General features: G+C 55.7%; 4 protein-coding genes across 4 annotated transcripts; 2 read left to right on the plus strand and 2 right to left on the minus strand.

The window, feature by feature from the left end:
- Positions 1-10,781: 10,781 nt before the first annotated feature.
- IUM83_11573 (pectin lyase F) lies at positions 10,782-12,078 on the plus strand (the record flags this gene model as incomplete). Its single annotated transcript, XM_067936144.1, has 2 exons — positions 10,782-11,190; positions 11,390-12,078. 2 exons carry the CDS (start codon positions 10,782-10,784, stop codon positions 12,076-12,078), a joined length of 1,098 nt encoding a protein of 365 aa, XP_067781780.1.
- Positions 12,079-12,341: 263 nt separating this feature from the next.
- IUM83_11574 (putative GPI anchor protein) lies at positions 12,342-14,087 on the minus strand (the record flags this gene model as incomplete). The annotated part of the gene is made up of 3 exons (XM_067936145.1): positions 12,342-12,543; positions 12,665-13,081; positions 13,165-14,087. The coding sequence occupies 3 exons, from the start codon at positions 14,085-14,087 to the stop codon at positions 12,342-12,344; spliced, it is 1,542 nt and encodes a 513-aa protein (XP_067781718.1).
- Positions 14,088-16,298: 2,211 nt separating this feature from the next.
- On the minus strand, positions 16,299-16,832 carry IUM83_11575 (putative GPI anchor protein; the record flags this gene model as incomplete). The annotated part of the gene is made up of 2 exons (XM_067936146.1): positions 16,299-16,569; positions 16,645-16,832. 2 exons carry the CDS (start codon positions 16,830-16,832, stop codon positions 16,299-16,301), a joined length of 459 nt encoding a protein of 152 aa, XP_067781748.1.
- A 59-nt stretch (positions 16,833-16,891) lies between these two features.
- On the plus strand, positions 16,892-17,207 carry IUM83_11576 (uncharacterized protein; the record flags this gene model as incomplete). The annotated part of the gene is made up of 2 exons (XM_067936147.1): positions 16,892-16,977; positions 17,051-17,207. The coding sequence occupies 2 exons, from the start codon at positions 16,892-16,894 to the stop codon at positions 17,205-17,207; spliced, it is 243 nt and encodes an 80-aa protein (XP_067781749.1).
- Between the last annotated feature and the right edge of the window lie 244 nt (positions 17,208-17,451).

The following is a 17,451-nucleotide window of genomic DNA, read 5'->3' on the forward strand; positions in this document are numbered from 1 at the left end:
GTACACGACCGCGAGTTGCACCAAGTAGGCGACCACCAAGCCCGCCAGCACGAGTTTGTAGGCTCGATGGCGGTTCTTCTCTCGCCGTAGTCTCCTCCTGGTCTCGGGCTGCGCGGGCGTGTCAATGGCGCAGCCGAAGCGCTTGCGGAAGGCCGCGTCTGCCTGTCGGTAGCGTTTCTCCCAGCGGCGCTTGTCCTCGCCGCTCTTCCACCAGCGGAAGTCCTCGTCCAGCTCCACCTCCTCCACTTCCTCCTCACTCGTCCCCGTATCTTGGTGGTAACTCTCGAACAGCTCCTCAGCACTGGGGTCGTCTCCCTCCTCCTTATATTCTTCTTCTTCAATCTCCCGCCCTTCTCCTTCTTCCTCTTCCCCTCCGACGGCTCGTAGTCGCTCTCCGAGTCCTTGTTCGAGTCCGGGAACGTCATGAGGTGGAATGCAGTGCGAATACCTCGCCTACGCAGCGCCGGGGCCTGTAATAGTGGGAACTCTTCCGGCTGGTGTGGTGTGTCAACTTCAACAGGGCTCGGGCCCGTCGCGCCCTGCTCGGCTGCGACCAGCTGCTGCTGCTTGAGGTCAATAAGCATCGTCGTGGTGGTGACGGCGGCGCCAGGCGTCTCCACTGCTGGGCGCGGGGCCGAGACGCCGTCGCCGCTGACTGGGAAGCTCAGCATTGCTAATCGTCCGTTTCGAATGCGTTTTCTGAGACCGACATGAGACATGAATAGTATTCCCATAGTTTATAAAACTATCCACTCAGCGCAGATTTTATCGATCGGAATGCAAGTTGATTCGCTGAAGGGAGATATGAATTATAAGGCGATGTAGTTTACGGCCGCGTGACTCCTTCATTTCACAATTTCTTCGAGAAGCTCCAGGTAGCAGTGCAGGACCAGGCCCAGGCCTAGACGACATGACCCGTGGCAACCAGCGAGACGTGGACCGCGCGGTGCGTACTGACAGCTAGATTTGCTGCCTTGCAGCGCTGTTTGCACCGTTAAAAAGTCCAGAAACTCATTGGTTTTGCCGTGGTGATGCTACTGTTATGCTGCTGCTCCACAGCGCGCCCAGGCGCGTCAGCGCCAAGAATGCCAGCCAGGGTAACCCGCTGGCCAAGCGCAAGGCCGACGCCAAGGCGCTGCAGGACAAGATCGCGCGCAAGGCGGCTATGAAGGCGAAGGGCGGCGACGCCAACGCCAACGGCAACTACAACAAAAGCGGCAAGCAGCAGCCGAAGAAGAAACAGAGAACGGACCCATCGGGCGGTCAAGGGAGGGTGAAGAAACAGGGGAGACCGGGATTAGAGAGAGAGAGTTCTCTGCGGACGGACGAGTTGGTGGCTCTCGAGCCAAAGGGACCGTAGGGCAGATCATGTTCTACCACGTCAAATGTGGTCTATCGCACGCAGCTCTTAAGCAGGTGAGGGAGGGGCGACGAAGCTGTTGTAGGAGACGGAGAGAGCGATGAAGCGTACTTTTACTCTAGCATGGCTCGAAAGTCGGCCTGGTTGATGCGGCCGTCGTGGTCGGCGTCCGCGCACGAGGTGAGCACGTCCAGGTCTTCCTCCGTAAGCGCGCCGTAGCCGAGACGCTCGAACACGTAGCGCAACATCTCGCGCGAGATGAAGCCCATCTCCTCCGGGTCGTAGGCCTTGAAGGCCTCCGCCACGGGATCGAAGTTCTTGACTCGTTCGGCAGCATCAGAGCGTTCAGGTACTCCTCCGTGAGCTCGGCCTCCTCGCTGAGCAGCAGACGCACGTCCTTGAGACTCATGTTGTCGCAGAAGATGCCCAGGCGAGAGCGCAGGTTCTCGAGCGTCACGCGGCCACATCTAGGAACTGGAACGCCATCCGGATCTGTTCCGGCGTCACCAACACTCCGCCGAACTCCTGCGCGAACCATTGCAACAATATCAAATGTCAGTAGTCTACGCGTGCAGCAACTAAGTGCAACCATCGGGGACTCACATTTTGGGGCACTTCCGAGGCAAACGAGTCCATCTGCGAGGCACGGCGTGACATGCTTCGGTAGCTTCATGCTGCATCGCATGTAGCAACGGAGCTGCGCTCCACCGCTGCAGGAGCGGTATTAATAGGGGTTTAGCTAGAGCTAGCAGTGCGTCGTTGACTGCAGTCAATAACATAAGGCCCAGAAAGAATGCAAGCTGCAGGAATGGGAGCGTCGTCCCCGCCGTCGTCGGGCAGGGAGAGCATACTTGCTTTATGAGGCCCAAATTCGGAGCCCAAATGATGCAAATATCGGACCTAAATACCATACCCAAAATCGAATATTTGCGGACTGAAGACGATGGACCCGGCGGCGTTACCTCGCCGAGCTGCTGCGCAAGATGCCGCGAGTGAGACCATCGTGTAGCAGGCGGTATTCACCCCCGAGAAGGCCTCGGGCGGCCAGACGGTGCTCGTGGCAGCCACAAGCTCGGGGCTACTGCACATCTACCAGCTCGGCCAAGTCATGAAGCCCGCATACTGGGACCAAGTGGGGCGGGGCGAGTACGTTCTCGCTCAACAAAATGCGCCACCTGCTTATTCAAAATTTGAGCACTAAGTCTTGCGTAATGTACCCATTTTATTGTGTGTATACCGAAGCCTATGTTATGCCATGCACCAAAGTGTAGTTACAGAGACCAGTGACGGTACGTCTTTCTATTGAGAGTGATGAAACTCACGTGGTATATTCACTTAGCGCTACAACGCGAAATGCGTGGTCGAAGTCATCGTCTAAGCTAAACTCACCAACTTCTCGACCAAATGATCTCGTACTGAGCACTGCATCAACGACGTCTTGGTCATTTTCGCAAACTACATCCTCATCATGCTCAATGTTGGGGTGCAGGCCCTCATCCAGCAGCTCGATCAGCTTGCAGTTTGATCCGCGTTGTAGATCCGACTTGCTCCTATTTCCTCTGCTTTTGCCTTCACCTCCTCAGCAAATTTGAGAGCAATTTGATCGAGCTCGGGAGGGCGAATCTGGCCCTGTCGCGTTCTTCAACGCAGCGAATATCGATGACGCGCTTTGAAATGGCTTGCCAGCACCACGAGGCCTTGAACGGTTTGATACCAGCGTCCTCAGCTACATCTAGCGCTTGAATGCGCAGCATGGTCGGCGTGACTGGCACACCTTCGTCACGCATGCCATTCACCCACCGACCTCTCTCTCCATTGGCAGAATGGTGGCCTCACCTTTCTGGCGAGCTTTTTTCTTGTTGGCACCTCCGCGTTGGGTGCACAATGCTTCGAGTTTGGCCTGAGACCGGCGCCATGCCAGAATTAGGGTCCTGCGGTTGTTGGCCTAGGCTGCAGGCAGGTCCGGATAGTAATGCAGAATTGTCTACATAGCATCGTTGTGGGCCTCGAGATGACGTAAGACGTCAAGCTTGTGTGCTGCAGAGAACGAAGCAATCTCACCTTGCGGCCAAGGCCGCCCGGCAAGCGCTTTCTTCCTTTGGGTTGTCTCGGAGCCATCAAATGGCAGAATAAGCTCGGGAGAGGTAGATGGGGCGCTTGTACGCGATAACAATGTTATCATAACATAGGTTGCTTCCGGATAGCTCTCTCATTGGCTAGATTGGCACTGTATGCGATAACATATAGTATATGATATCATAGGGAATTCGGTACAGGGCGACCGCCTTCCCCAGCCCAAACCTCTCGTTCCAGGCGCACTAGACGCAGATCTACTCGCTCCGTTTTGCTGGAGATGACGCGGGCCATTATTCTTTGGTATCAAAAACTGCAGTCAATGTGACTGCCAGTACTACGGCAAGCTCTGACAAGATAGTTTATTTTAAACTATCGACGACAGTGGGAGAGACCAGGACTTTCGCGTGTGGAAGTGGAAGGACATTCTGGCGGCGGTGAAGCACCCGGCAAGCACCAAGAAGCTGCAGCTAGCGCACGTAGACCACTTGAAGCGGCGCACGCTTGGTTTCCGAGGGGCTCTGCCGCCAGCCTAGGAGGTGAACGATGTGGCCGTGAGCAAGACATCGGAACATTTGTTCCTGGCCGGAGGAAAAGCGTCGCGCACGAGTGGGATGTCGCCACGCAGCAGTTCACGCGACAGTTTGAGGGGCACGAAGACTTCTTGCACGCCGTGCGCCACCTGCAGCATTCACAGGAATTGGTGACGGGGTCGGAGGGCGGCACTCTCGGCGTCTGGGACGTGCGTCAGGAGAAGAAGGTCGAGTTCCTGCGGCCTCAGCCGGCGACGCAATCGTCCTCAGCATCACCGGCCTTGCCGTCGCTGTGGGTTGGAGCTGTTGCTCACGATGAGTCTGAGATGTGGCTGGCATGTGGTGGTGGCAGTAGACGGTCTCCTGGAGGCCGATCGAGTTCTGGTGGGTTCCTTAGAATGTGGCATCTGCCCTCCCGAGTGCCTGTGCACTACACCCAGACGAGTGATGTTCACGACGTCGTGTTCCACCACATAGAGCTGCTCAGCGTGGGGAATGATGCCAGTCTGAAGAAGTGGAATCGCAGCTCGGGTCAACTGCTCGCGGCTGCCAGATCGACGTTGCCCTCCTGTCATTTTTGTGTCGCTGACCACGCTACGGATGTCATTGCCGTGGGTGGCGTCGCCCGCGCGATCGACATCTACACGATGCCTGGTGTCGTCAGCTTTTAGCTGGTTGCTGAGAACGAATCGAGCTCTAGCTTGGCGATGTCCATGGGCGTGCAGGGGTTGCTGCAGCACGGGGCCCACCTTGGGCACTATGACGACTCCCATGCCCATGGCCTGCGGGATCACCAAAATGTTCGAGACGATGCTCACGGCGTCCATGCGGTAGCGGTGCAGCAGCTGCAGCCTCACTTCCACCGCCAGCTCTGGCACGCAGCACAGGTCGTAATCATGACGCAGCCTCTCGCAGAACTCTGGTAGGTGGCTGTGCATACAAAGAGAGCATAGCGGTAAGGTTTACGATCCGTTGGGCCACAGGCAGCTCAAAGGGAAGCGGATCTGCTCACCTTCCGGTCTGACGCATGCACCACACGGATACGCACTCAGTTCGGTCGCCACACAGCAGCCGGTCTTCTTGAGCTTGGGCAGCTGGCCCAGCGGCACGCGCTCAAGCGGCGTGCACGTCATGAGGAAGGGCAGCGGCTTACTGGGCTTCGATCCTTCTTGCTCTTCTTCTGCTGGTGCTGCACGATGAAGGCAGCGGCCGAGCGCTGTGACCAGCGGCGTAGTGGTCACTTCGCCCATGGTGGGTAAGGAGGAGGAAGCGGAGCGAGAGTTGCGGCGGTCTGGCGCTAAAGGCGCGGGCGGACGCCATTGGCTGGAGGAGACGGGCGCTTTTCGGCGAATGAGCGCGCTGATATTACCGGCTAAGTTCACTTCAACTTCGCCCTGGTAGTGCTGCACTGCTGCACTGCTCCGGGTGCGTGTTGCTGTTTGACACGAATGGTCAGTATGGTGCTGTGTGGAGTGAGGGCAGCTCGCCGGCTTTTAAAAACAAGGTTTTTGCTTGTCCGAAAGTTGCAAGTGAAGATTTTGCTTTGGTGGTCACTTTATCTTCTCGTATTTTTGTTGTACTGTAGGGGTTGGAATGGCTAACCGAACTTACTGAGGGTCTGTGCTGCATATTCCTCTTTGTGCTTAGGCTGGTCCGTACCACCACAACTCTCCTAGAGCTTCCGAGTTATTTGTTCATTTCCATGACGAGTTTGTACACTATTCACCTATCCTATCAGTCGAACCTGTCTACTCTTCCTTCTCTCGTTGGCCTTCCAACTCTCGAATGTGTCTACTTCGGGTAATTAGATAATGTCAAAGAAATCCCTTCCACGGGTGATCTCCCAGCGTTACAGGTCATTGCGTAGGAGGGGCTTCCGTTTGTTTGTTCACTCCCCAACGTTGCTAAGTACGAGAGTACGTTGGAGATGGTGTTTGTGCATTGCACAATGTGCAAGACATACCTGCTTGTTGCAGCGGGTTTCTGAGCGAAGTCGATCCAATACGACTTTCCCAAGCTGTTGCGGGTCAGTTGACAGCTCCAATACGACTTTCCCAAGCTGTTGCGGGTCAGTTGACAGCTCCAACAACAGTAGAAATTACAGCAGGCACGATGCGTTGCCACGGTTCTGCCTCGACATAGCGGACGACGAATCGCTAGTTCTGACCACCGCAACGCTTTCCATTCTGAACCAATTCGAGACCAATGTTTCCAATTTTTGTGATGCGTACCCTAGCAACGTGTCCGACTGCGTCCTTGGTCAGCAAACGCATAGACGACGACACCTGCAAGAGGGTGTAGTCTCGCGAGTGTTCATCGGAGTCCGAGGGTCCCGGAATCTGCTTCAACGAGAACATTGGGAGGGCCGAGTGTGTCTACTCACAAGAGACGATCGATATGCGCAAAGATGAGATCGCGGCCGGCTGTAGCTGTGACAAGGTAGAGGCGAAGTGGCTAGATTGTAAATGGACAGCGAGATACCTTGACACCATTAGGTCTCGTTATTGATTGCGTCTCGTCATAATAGTGACTCTCCTGCCGCAGGAATTCTGCTCGCCGAATCGTAAGTCACCACGCCCAGAGCCTGCAGGTTCTCGGAGTCCTACTACTATCCATGCTGACTACAGCACGCCTTGGTCGACGATGTAGAGTTGCGTGAATAGTACGTTTCCGCCTGGTACTCCTCGTGGCAATACGGGAACGTGGCGCCGTTCGAGTCTAGGTTGAGCAGGTTCTTGCTCGCGTAGAACATGACGTACACGCCGAGGATCGTGGCGACGACGATGGTCAGCATGGAGCCTACGCGCTCGCGCATGGGGAGTTTGTTCCAATAGTGCTTGGGGTAGAAGATGAGCGGTAGAGACAGTCGAAGCGCTCGTGAAATTGACGAGGTCGGGGAAGTGGTCGCGCACGAAGATGGAGGCAACCACCGGCGGCGCCAAGATGCACAGACGCAACAGGATGTAGCGCAGCATGTTGAGCTTGCCGCGGAACTCGGCGAACTCGGCCTTGCACTTGACCGCCACCTGGAGGTTTCCGTGTAGTTGCACTCGATGTCCGGGGTCGCTGGCGACGCGACGGGGACGGACGAGAACTTCTCGACGATCTCGACGCTCGACAGTGGGTGTATTCTTGTGCGTGCCCAGCCGGAACCGCTCCGCCATGACGATCGTCGAGAAGGCGATCACGATGCGCACGTGCATGAAGAGGTAGGCCATGATGACAACGCCGTGGTTAGGGACAAAGCCCACCACGGACGTCGCGTACGGGTCGGGGACAAAGCCCACCACGGACGTCGCGTACGGGTCAGGGGGTGTAGACAGCCGAGAAGAGCGGGTTACCTGAGAGCTGGCAGCGTCCGGCAGCGTACCCCGCGATGGCGATGGCCATGAAGATCACGGTGCCGACGTTCATGCTGACGGTGATGATGCGCGGCATCTGCTCCGGCTGCATGTGTAGGCACTGCAGGTCGGGGTTCACAACGGCGGCGCCGTACGCCAAAGCGAGTAGCACACGCTAATTTGGGCTTACCCCCCCCCCCCCCGCCGCCGCTACCGTCGGCTGCAGCGAGCCGGGGACGTCACTGCTGCGCCAGGGTATCCACCTGGTTCTTCTTGGCCTTCTTCATGAGCGTCTTGATATTGTCCAAGGCCGTGCTGGTGGGCTGAGGGGGGTCAACGCGACACCGTCTAAGTCGAGCGGTGCCCTGCGAGCTGCTTGGAGAGAGGGCTTGGACCGCTGGAGAGGGAGGGAAGACCGGCCGCATAACTACCGGTATGCCTTCCCCCCCTCTTCACCGTGCACAGGACCAACATCATCATCGCAAAACAATGGAAACTACTATTTTTGACCAATCGTGAATATTAACTGTTTCCCCCAATTTTCGCAGTGTCAGCTTGTCACACGTCACAAAACTTGATGAGTGACACGTAGACTGTACAGATCACATTTATGTTTTCGTTTTCCTAATCTGCTATCATGTCTGCGGCTCCGACCTGAATATTTTTGTGTCGTCGGAGCCTCCGACATTGGTGAATGGGGGGTTAAATCAACAACCAATAAAAAACTTGGTTATATTTATTTAACCCATGCCGAAAACCTAATTGCGTTTTTAAAAATCGGCAGGTTTTACCAGCCCTGGTTTTCAACGTTGAACTTCTGCAGCTGTAATTCTAACGTTATATATTTTCAAGAACTCATCCGGCGCAAGATCAGTTGAAAAAGAATCAGGCTGTGAGTAAACCCGCTATTAAATATTGCCCATGTTGTCTCAGTTTACCACCATATGCAATCGAGATTCCGATTATTCGAACTTGCACACTCAATTTTACCAGCAGCAACTACAGCGAAGCACCCATTTCTTGCTAAGACTAACACTACCTCGCGCCAGCACGATACTTTCGCTGGCGGTGATCGCTCAGCTTAACGTATTGCAACAGGCATAACGGAGATAGATAGTATTGACGAACCAATCGAAGCTTACCAACAAAAACCCACTCGTCACCAAGGTAAATGCTGCGCTGTACCGGGCAAGCTAGCGGACTCTAGCGCTGCTTAATGAGGGCAGCCCATATTACAGCTGTACGTTCGGAATCTCTACGCACAAAATAGGATTGCTATTGTAATATTGCCAAGATTGTCAATCACAACAATTGATAGAGCGGAGATTTCAATCGGCAATCACAATCTCCAGGGTGCCCCCATTCTACTTTTTCACCCCTGCGCACGGCTTCAGTTGCAATCTGGCAGAGAAATAACCAGTCGCAAGTCCAGAGAACCGACGTTAGCTACCAGTTGATTTTCTGGCTGCTTCAGAATGCGAGACGAGGAAAAAGTTGGTTTATTATAATACCGTAATAATCGGGTCCAGTGCGACAAACGGTTTGAGTGCGACACTGGCAGACGTACAGGTGACAACCCCTCCCCTCCTAAAAATATTAAGAAAAAAGACTTGAAAAAAAACTTGCGTTTAACGTCTATTGATCGTTATCTTCCTCCTCGTCAGTGATGGTCATCTCTGGCAGTGGTTTTAGAGGCCTCAGCCCCCTGTACACGAGCATCATCAGCAAAATGTAAAAAAACGAGTATCGAGCATGACTTCCGAGAGACCGCACCGTCAGCTTCGTCTTGTTATTGTTCTTCGACCTCTTCTTCATTTTCTTTTGTGACTGCGATGGCGCGAGGGAGGTACCGCAACCAACCGTGCGGGACGGACGTCATCCGAGCGAACTCTTTGAAAAACCTTACGAGTTTTTTTGCTTCACTTGATTATGACTGGGAAACTGTGTCGCACTGGGCCCGATTATTACGGTAGTTGTTGGGATACAAGCTAACACGATGAGTACAAAGACCAAAACATCTCAAAATTTCTATTTTTTAAGCTTCGCAGCTTTGTGATGGAGAAGATAGATGCGTTAGGACGATTACTAGACCAAACGAATTGAAATGCACCTCGCCAGAGGAATGTAAGCGAGCTTATAGATTTCAATATTTTGTATTTATGATTGTTGAGACTGCAATAAAACGTGCGCTCAATCAATAAGTTCCACAACCCGATCTCTATGTGACGATTACGAGCAACAACTGGACAAATAACTTGTTCCCCCAGTACTGCTGGCAGTAGGTAAACTACTAGTACAGTGTGACCCCCCGTTTTCGCGGGGGGTGGACCATAAAAGAAACGAGAGGGTAATAAACTATGCCATGGACATTAAAATGATTTGCTATTTGATACTGTATTTCACTTAATCCGGGCCTTATAAATGAAGCCTTGCGGCACCAGCAGTTGCGAATAGTTCATCGGAGATCTTTTAAAGCCCTCAGGACAACACTTCATTGCGGAGAAGAGATCCACAGTCTTATTCCATGTTGGCGCTAAGACAAAGTTCGTGTTTCTGAGTTAGTGTCAGCGTAGTGTACCAGTAGGGGCGACGCAACATTTGTACGACACAGAAATGTTTAATGCGAGCAGGGGTATGAAAAGGTCTATGCACCCGAGTTTAAGTCAATCTCGGAGAACGTGTCATCCCTCCCTTGATACAGGGAAAACCTTTGAAAACGGAGATGTGCGCGCCACTTGCGCAATCCAGTCCTATCCCAAAAGCTATCATCCGAGTGTCTCCGAATGTGCGGAGTATTATTTCTAACAGTTTATTAGAGGTCAGCAGCCGCGAAAACGGGGGGTCGCACTGTAGGTAAACTACATCTGACGTTAGAACTTACATGTACAGTACCGGTAGTAAAAACAGCCGATAACAAAGCGAGAATCCAGAAGCGTGGCTTTACTCTGCTCCTTGAGCTGCGGTACTGTAGTTTCGATGATGAAATTCTCCGAACTACGATAAATGTGTACCAAGGACATGAAGGTGACCCATTAAACAGCCCGGTTTCTCTAACGCGCGCGGCAACACGCCAAGAACGCTGGACGACTGGTTGGTGGTTGCCAAAGTGCCATTCAGTTTATATATCCAAAATGCATTACAGGGGTCTATGAAAGAGAACCATTATACATGTGTTTTAGAACTGCATGTTTACGAGGTTTGAATGTAATCCTGCCTATACCAAGCAGTATTGTAATCGAATATTCTTCGTCATCACGATAATAGAAGGTTTTGTAATGTATACGTTGCGTCGTGTAGAATTACATGCTTGAACAAAATTCAGGTGGGCGCACCGATCACTTTTCATTTTTCCGGAAGCCCCGGAAATCAAGTTTGATTGGTGCAGTTTCTTCCAGCCCAAAAGCATGAAAGCATACGGAGTGATCGCTCAGACGACAGTGTTCACGGCACTACTGATTGCCCGGTCGATCGCGGATGTTATCCATACGGGCCAAGCTCGGGTTCGCCGCCGGCACCACCGGTGGTGGCAGCGCTACACCAGATTACCCCGCCACCATCGAAGAGCTCAAACACCTCCTCAGTGACGATCAGCCACGCGTCATCGTGCTCGACAAGGAGTTCAACTTCGTCGGCACCGAAGGAACCATCACTGAGACGGGATGCAGACCTAGAGCCCACACGGAGTGTCTGGCCAAGAACAACGGCTTCAAGGGCCAAGACGTGATACTGTTCCCAGGAGACACCACGCTGACCCACACTGGTGGTTGCGACCAGCAGGTAAAAGTGCAGGTGACGTACGACAAGGCCACCAAGGACGCCCTCTTCGTCTCGAGCAACAAGACGTTGCGTGGAATCGACCAGAAGGGAATCCTCAGAGGAAAAGGTCTCTGGCTCGACGGAGACAACATCATTATTCAGAACATCCATATCACGGAACTGAATCCGCAGTATGTATGGGGCGGAGATGCCATCTATCTCCAGGGCATGGAAGACCGGGCGATGAAGAATATCTGGCTGGATCACATCAAAATTTCGCGTGTTGGTCGGCAAATGTTCGTTAGTGGGTTTGCCGGCGTCGACAGATCTCACGATCAGCAACTCGGATTTCGACGGCCGTACGGAGTTTTCTACCTCATGTGATGGCCGTCATTACTGGGGCTTCATCCTGGACGGCACCACCACGCGCGTGAGTTTCCTCAACAACTATATCCACGAAACGTCGGGTCGGTCGCCGAAGATCGTCGGGGCGTCGAGCCCTAATGCCAATGTGGTCGCCCACATCGCCAACAACTACTGGGCTGACAATTCCGGTCACTCGTTCGAGCCCGGGGCCAACGCGTTCGTTCTCGCCGAGGGCAACTATTTCGACGATACAGTGGAGCCCGTCCTCGCCGATGAAAGTAAATCGAGCATTTCGACGGCGGACGACTGTCGTGCAGCTCTGGGTCGCGCGTGCTCCGCCAATGTGCTGGAGAAGTGCGGTGCGTTTGACTCGGTGAATGGTGGTCGTGCCTTGGACGCATTGAAGCAGTACAAGGCAATCGCGGGGTACATTCCAGCAAAGGCATCACAGCTGGCGAAATCCTCCACTAACTTCGGCGTGGGCGACCTTGGTGATTCACCGATTCAGGGGAACGTAAAGCAGGGTAATGGTTCACCATCCCCAAAAACTACTGCCCGTAAAGGTGGCAACAAAACCAAAAAGAAAAGTGGAGAGGACAACAGCGCCGATGCTGTGCAACAAGAGAACTCGGCCAAGAACCATTCATGATCCATGTAGCACGGCAAAAGCTGTCAGTAGCAATGCGTAGACAACAAATTGCGTAGACAACAAATTGATGTGAATCGAAGAAGACCGCGGAGCGTAGCTTCAAAATCGTTGTATAGATATCAAGTTACTACGCGGTTTTTACGGAAGGAGGGACACAGCTATGGCCGCCCCATCTATTAGCCGAAACTTGCGGCTCAGAGGCCACGCCACGACACTGCAACACACAGCTCAACTAAGGCCGCTACGAATCGACTCGTAGCTGCTTAGCTGATGAGGTTCTCGACCGAAGCCGAGATCCACGACGTCACCTGGGCAGCCGACACGGCGTCCACGTCGAAGTCGAAGTCGTCGCCGCCCAGCTCAATGATCTTGATGGTGCCCGAACTCGAGTTGTCGATGATCGTCACGTACGTCACGGCCGAGTCGGTGGGGCGCGCGGCGTAGTTGTCACCGCCCGGAGACACACTGCCGTCGAAGAAGTAGTAGTGGGTCGACACCTTGTCCTTGTGTTGTCTCAATGACCTCGGCAATGTCGAGTTCACCGCATCCGCCCTCGGATCCCTCGCCGCGGCAGTTGCAACCGTACTGGTTGGCGCGAACCACCTGGGCGTTGAGCATCCAAATGGCGGGGCGGTTGACAGAGGTGCCCGTCGGCATCTGCACCTTGGTCACGAACATCTTCATGCCGCCGTCCCAGCCGTGGAAGCCCATGTCGTCGTAGTAGCCAATGCAGCCGTCCTCGTCGGCGCAGTTCGTCGACGTCATGATGTTGACCTCGCAGCCCGTGGACACGCACGGGCCGCCGCCAGTCACTGACGAGTCCGAGGCATCAGCAAGGGAACCACCGAACGTCGTGCTCTTGGAGGCAGTTCCAGAGCCGTCGGCCGTCGCGTAACCCTGCGGGCTCGAGTCGGCGCCGGTGTAGTCGATGTTGAGGTTATTCATGAAGACCATGTTCTCCTGGGTGCCGTTCTGGCTGTAGGACGACACCTTGGTCCAGTCGCTGCCCGAGGTGGCGTTGAACACGGCGATGTTAGATGTTGAGCGGCCCGCGGAAGACCATGGACACCTCCTCGCTGAACGGACCCACGGGGTCGCTCACCGACACCTCCTCGGTGGTGCACGAGGACATGGCCGTCACTGCCGCGTAGGTGCCGGTGGCCGAGCCGGCGTTCGTGCCGTTGTACACGAAGCTGGAGCTGATCGTAGCGCTCGCTGCCGGTCGTCGTCGTTGAAGTGGTCGACGTAGTTGAAGTTGAAGTGGACGTCGAAGTCTGAGTCTGCCGGGTAGACGTCGAGCTGCTGGCCGTGGACGTCAGCGAGACCGTGCCGGACTCGTAGTCGTTGGCGACCTCGGGGCGGCCGTGGTCGCCGTCGGGGCCGACGTCGACTGCGACTGGGACTGCTGGCCGGTCGTCGACTGCTGGTAGTTCGACTGCTGCTGCGTGGACGACGAGGACGTCGTGGTGCTGCTGCCGGTGGTCGTCGTGGTGCTGGAGCTGGATCCACCGGGGCAGAAGGTGACCGTGAAGGGCAGCGTGTCCGGGCATGTCGGTGTCCGACGGGTACAGGTAGGCGTCGGAGCAGTCCGCGCTCTCGCAGGTGAGCGTGGCGCAGGAGCTGGAGACGGACGTGGCCGAGCTCGTGTCGGGCGCGATGCTCATGGCCACGTTGTAGCCGGTCTTGCCCGTGAGCTCCTTGCACGCCTCGTAGGACGAGCAGCTGCCGCTTCCGGGCGGGATCACGCTGATATCGTACCAGGTGTAGCCGCCCGAGATAGTGAACTCGGCCAGCGTGGCCTCGTCGTCGGTGCCGTCGCGGAACATGCCGTGGTAGCCGCTGGCCAGCTCGCGTGACGTGGAGCTGCCGGCCGCGATGGTCTCGCTCTTGCTGTTGTCGTAGAGGCTGATGGAGTTCGAGCACGAGTTGACAAAGGTGACCGACACGGAAGCGGCCACAGGCGCGGCCATCACCAGCGCGGGTGTCAAGGCGAGGAAGACCTTAACCATTGTGCGGATGAGCTGAGCTGTCGAGGAGTGAGCCCGCTGGTAAATTGCGAATGAGGCACAGCGGGGCACGCGCGTACAGGTAGTAGCGCTCACTTATCACCCACGCGGGTAAAGCCGATCAGCGCTTTCGGAGACGCTCGGACGACAGACGGGTGCCAGACACATCGTGGCGATGGCGCGGTGTGGGCAGCCTCGCGCTCATCTCAGGCGCTAGTCGCAGCGCCCCATGGTTCATGGCATGGACGCCAGCGCCATCTGGCGGCCGCGGTGGAGCACGACGACGTCAGCACCGGCAGCGGTGGACCAGGCCTTTCGTCTGCACTTGGACGCCCGTGACTGGGAGGTCCACTCTCTGGGGCGCAGGGCCGGGGCGCGAACCGGCCTCCGATCATTTAGGTTTTGTATGCGGGATCTGACTATTAACGCAAGTGAGTAGGCACCGTTATAAAGCGTTAAGTCGGCTCAGCGCGGTCTGGTGGCGGTTTGGAGATGATTTTCGAGCGTACGAGCGCGTGCTCGCCGCGCGAAGGGCGATCGGCTTGGCAGGGAAGGGGGCGAGAGGTTTCGCTGCGTCTGCAGCGGCGGATTGGCGGCGAGGATCGGCTGGAGGCTCTTGGCAACCTTTTGCGATCTACTGACTTAGTTTGATTAGCCGCTCGTCGCGTCGCGTGCCCAGCCGATCGACACTCGATGGTCGAGTGCTGCCAGGCACTTTACGCCTGAGTCACACGGCGAGTTGCAACACCAAAATGCCAGGTGGCCTGCGGATTCTTTGCCCCGCAGGAATCGGCACTGCGGCTGGCCGAAAGGACTGCGCGTAACGAGCGGCTAACGCGGTGGCGTCTGCGAGTGTCGCGCGCTTTCTAAATCGGCTGACGTCTCTGTGATCACTCGCCCTCGGCCGCGCGTCACCAAGGTGGCTTCGCTCACTGATGCTGCAGACTCCGCTGGCGTGGGAAACGCGGATCCGTTCGGAGTGATGGGCTTGCTTGTCATGCTTGGCGCTGTGTGGCTGCCAGTCGGCCTCGCTGTACGAAGGCGATCCCGTCGGAGCTGACTGACGAACGTGCACTGCTGCACGGTCGGCGCCATGCTGCAGCGGTGTTGTTGTTCGTACGACGTTGGCCTACGTGTCCCCAGTGGCGACAGATCCTTCACGTTGATGACAGTCCGCGTCGGCGAGCTTTCTACAAACAGGAATGAGTACCGCTCCTTGATCGGCCAGGCCATCGTTGGCGTGCGCTACGCCAACGGTATGTTCATGGTTTGGCCAGGGCACGCCACCATACTCGCTGTAGTTAGGATGAGCTTGCAAAATGGAGGAAGAGTTGAGGACGATGTAGCGAATATGGTGCGTTTGCTTCACTGCCATTTCGCGGGCCAATATTTCGCGCTATGGAGCATTGTCCGCCTCATCGTCTCGTTGCCGACCGCTTCAACTCGCGGCTTTGCTCTCGTCTTCACTTCCTCCTCCTCTTGCACCGCACTTGCACCGCAGCATATCGATGGATGGGCTTCAGTGACGCATCGTCGTTGCCTTCACTGGTATCACACTGCGCTGACACCACGACTACAACTCAGTGTACATGCACTGATTGAATGCCCGTCATGTGGCGTTAGTTGCAGCGCCTTCCTCACCGATACGATGGCTTACATTTAATTGACGCAGCTCGCGCGCGATCCCTGCAAGATATGTACTGTGCAGTATCAACGATCATCATTCCCAATACACATTGTTCTACGTGTTGTGCACAAGGATGCAGGGGTTCGCTCAATCATTTGTACGTACACAAAGCAAATGTGGATACAGCTACTACGTAGTAGAAAAGTTCATCATTGCGCATTATCCCGAGTAAAATCATTCAGACTACATTCTTATCGAGCCAACACCATCAAAGAGCAATACTGCTATCGTATTATCTCCAGCGCGCGCAGGAGCGACAATACTTAGTCTAATGTAGAGTCATACAGAATCCTCTGGTGGTCCTGCCAAACGATTCCAACATCCAATGTAAACAAGAGGTCCAACGACAAACCGCTTAGCTGATGAGGTTCTCCACCGAGGCGGACAGCCACGTCGACACAGTGTCAGCGGAACCGAAAAGTCGAAGTCGTCGCCGCCGATCTCAATGATCTTTACGACGCCCTCGCCGGAGTTGTCGTAGATGGTCACGTACGTCACGGCCGAGTCGGTGGGGCGCGGCGTAGTTGTCACCGCCCGGGGACGCTGCCGTCATAGAAGTAGTAGTGGGTCGACACCTTGTCTTGGGCCGTGTTGGTCTCAATGACCTCGGCGACATCAAGCTCACCGCACCCACGGAGCCCGATCCACGGCAGTTGCACTGCAACCTGGGCATTCAGCATCCAGATAGCAGGCAGGTTCGCCGTCGAACCCGTCGGCATCTGCACCTTGGTCACGAACATCTTCGGCGCCGCCGTCCCAGCCATGAAATGTGTCGTCGTAGTAGCCAATGCAGCCGTCCTCGTCGGCGCAGTTCGTCGACGTCATGATGTTGACTTCGCAGCCTGTGGACACGCACGGGCCGCCGCCAGTCACCGATGTGTCGGAGGCATCCGCCAGCGAGCCGCCGAAGATGGTCGACTCCGTAGCCGTGTGGCGGAGCCGTCAGCCGTCGAGTAGCCCTGCGTCGAGTCCGCGCCAGTGTAGTCGATGTTCATGTTGTTCATGAAGACCATGTTGTCCTGCGTGCCGGCGCTAGCGTCGTAGGACGACACCTTGTCCAGGCGTTGCCGGACGAGCCGCTGAAAACGGCGATGTTGTAGATGTTCATGGAAGGAAGACCATGGTCACTTCCTCGCTCATGGGGCTGACGGGGTCCGTCGCCGAAACATCCTCCGTCGAGCACGAAGACATCGCCGTCACCTTGCCGTAGGTGCCGGTGGCCGAGCCAGCGTTGGTGCCGCTGTACTCGAAGCTGGAGCTGATCGTGGCGCTCGAGAAGTCTCCCGTGGAGCCCGCTCGAGGTGGTCTTCGTGGTGCTAGTCGAAGTCGTCGAAGAGCTGGACGTGGTGGAGCTGGTACTAGCAGTGCTAGTCGAAGTAGTCGAGCTGGTGCTGGTCGAGGATGGCGAGTCCGTCGAGACAACACCGGCCGAGTAATCGGCGTCCGAGGCAACCGGAGCCGCAGTCGTTGACTCGGGGTCGCCGTGGTTAACCGGGGCCGCAGTTGTGGCAACTGGAGCGCGGTAGTGGCGACAGGGCCGCCGTGGTTGCAACCGGAGCCTCGGTAGTGGCAACGGGGCATCCGTAACGACAACGGTCGTAGTAGTAGTGGTGGTAGAAGTTGTCGACGTCGATGTCGATGTCGAGTTGGAGGATCCGTCCGGGCAGAAGGCCACCTCGA

The sequence above is a fragment of the Phytophthora cinnamomi genome (genome assembly GCF_018691715.1).
Source record: "Phytophthora cinnamomi strain GKB4 chromosome Unknown Contig114, whole genome shotgun sequence".
In the NCBI taxonomy this organism is placed as follows: Eukaryota; Oomycota; class Peronosporomycetes; order Peronosporales; family Peronosporaceae; genus Phytophthora; species Phytophthora cinnamomi.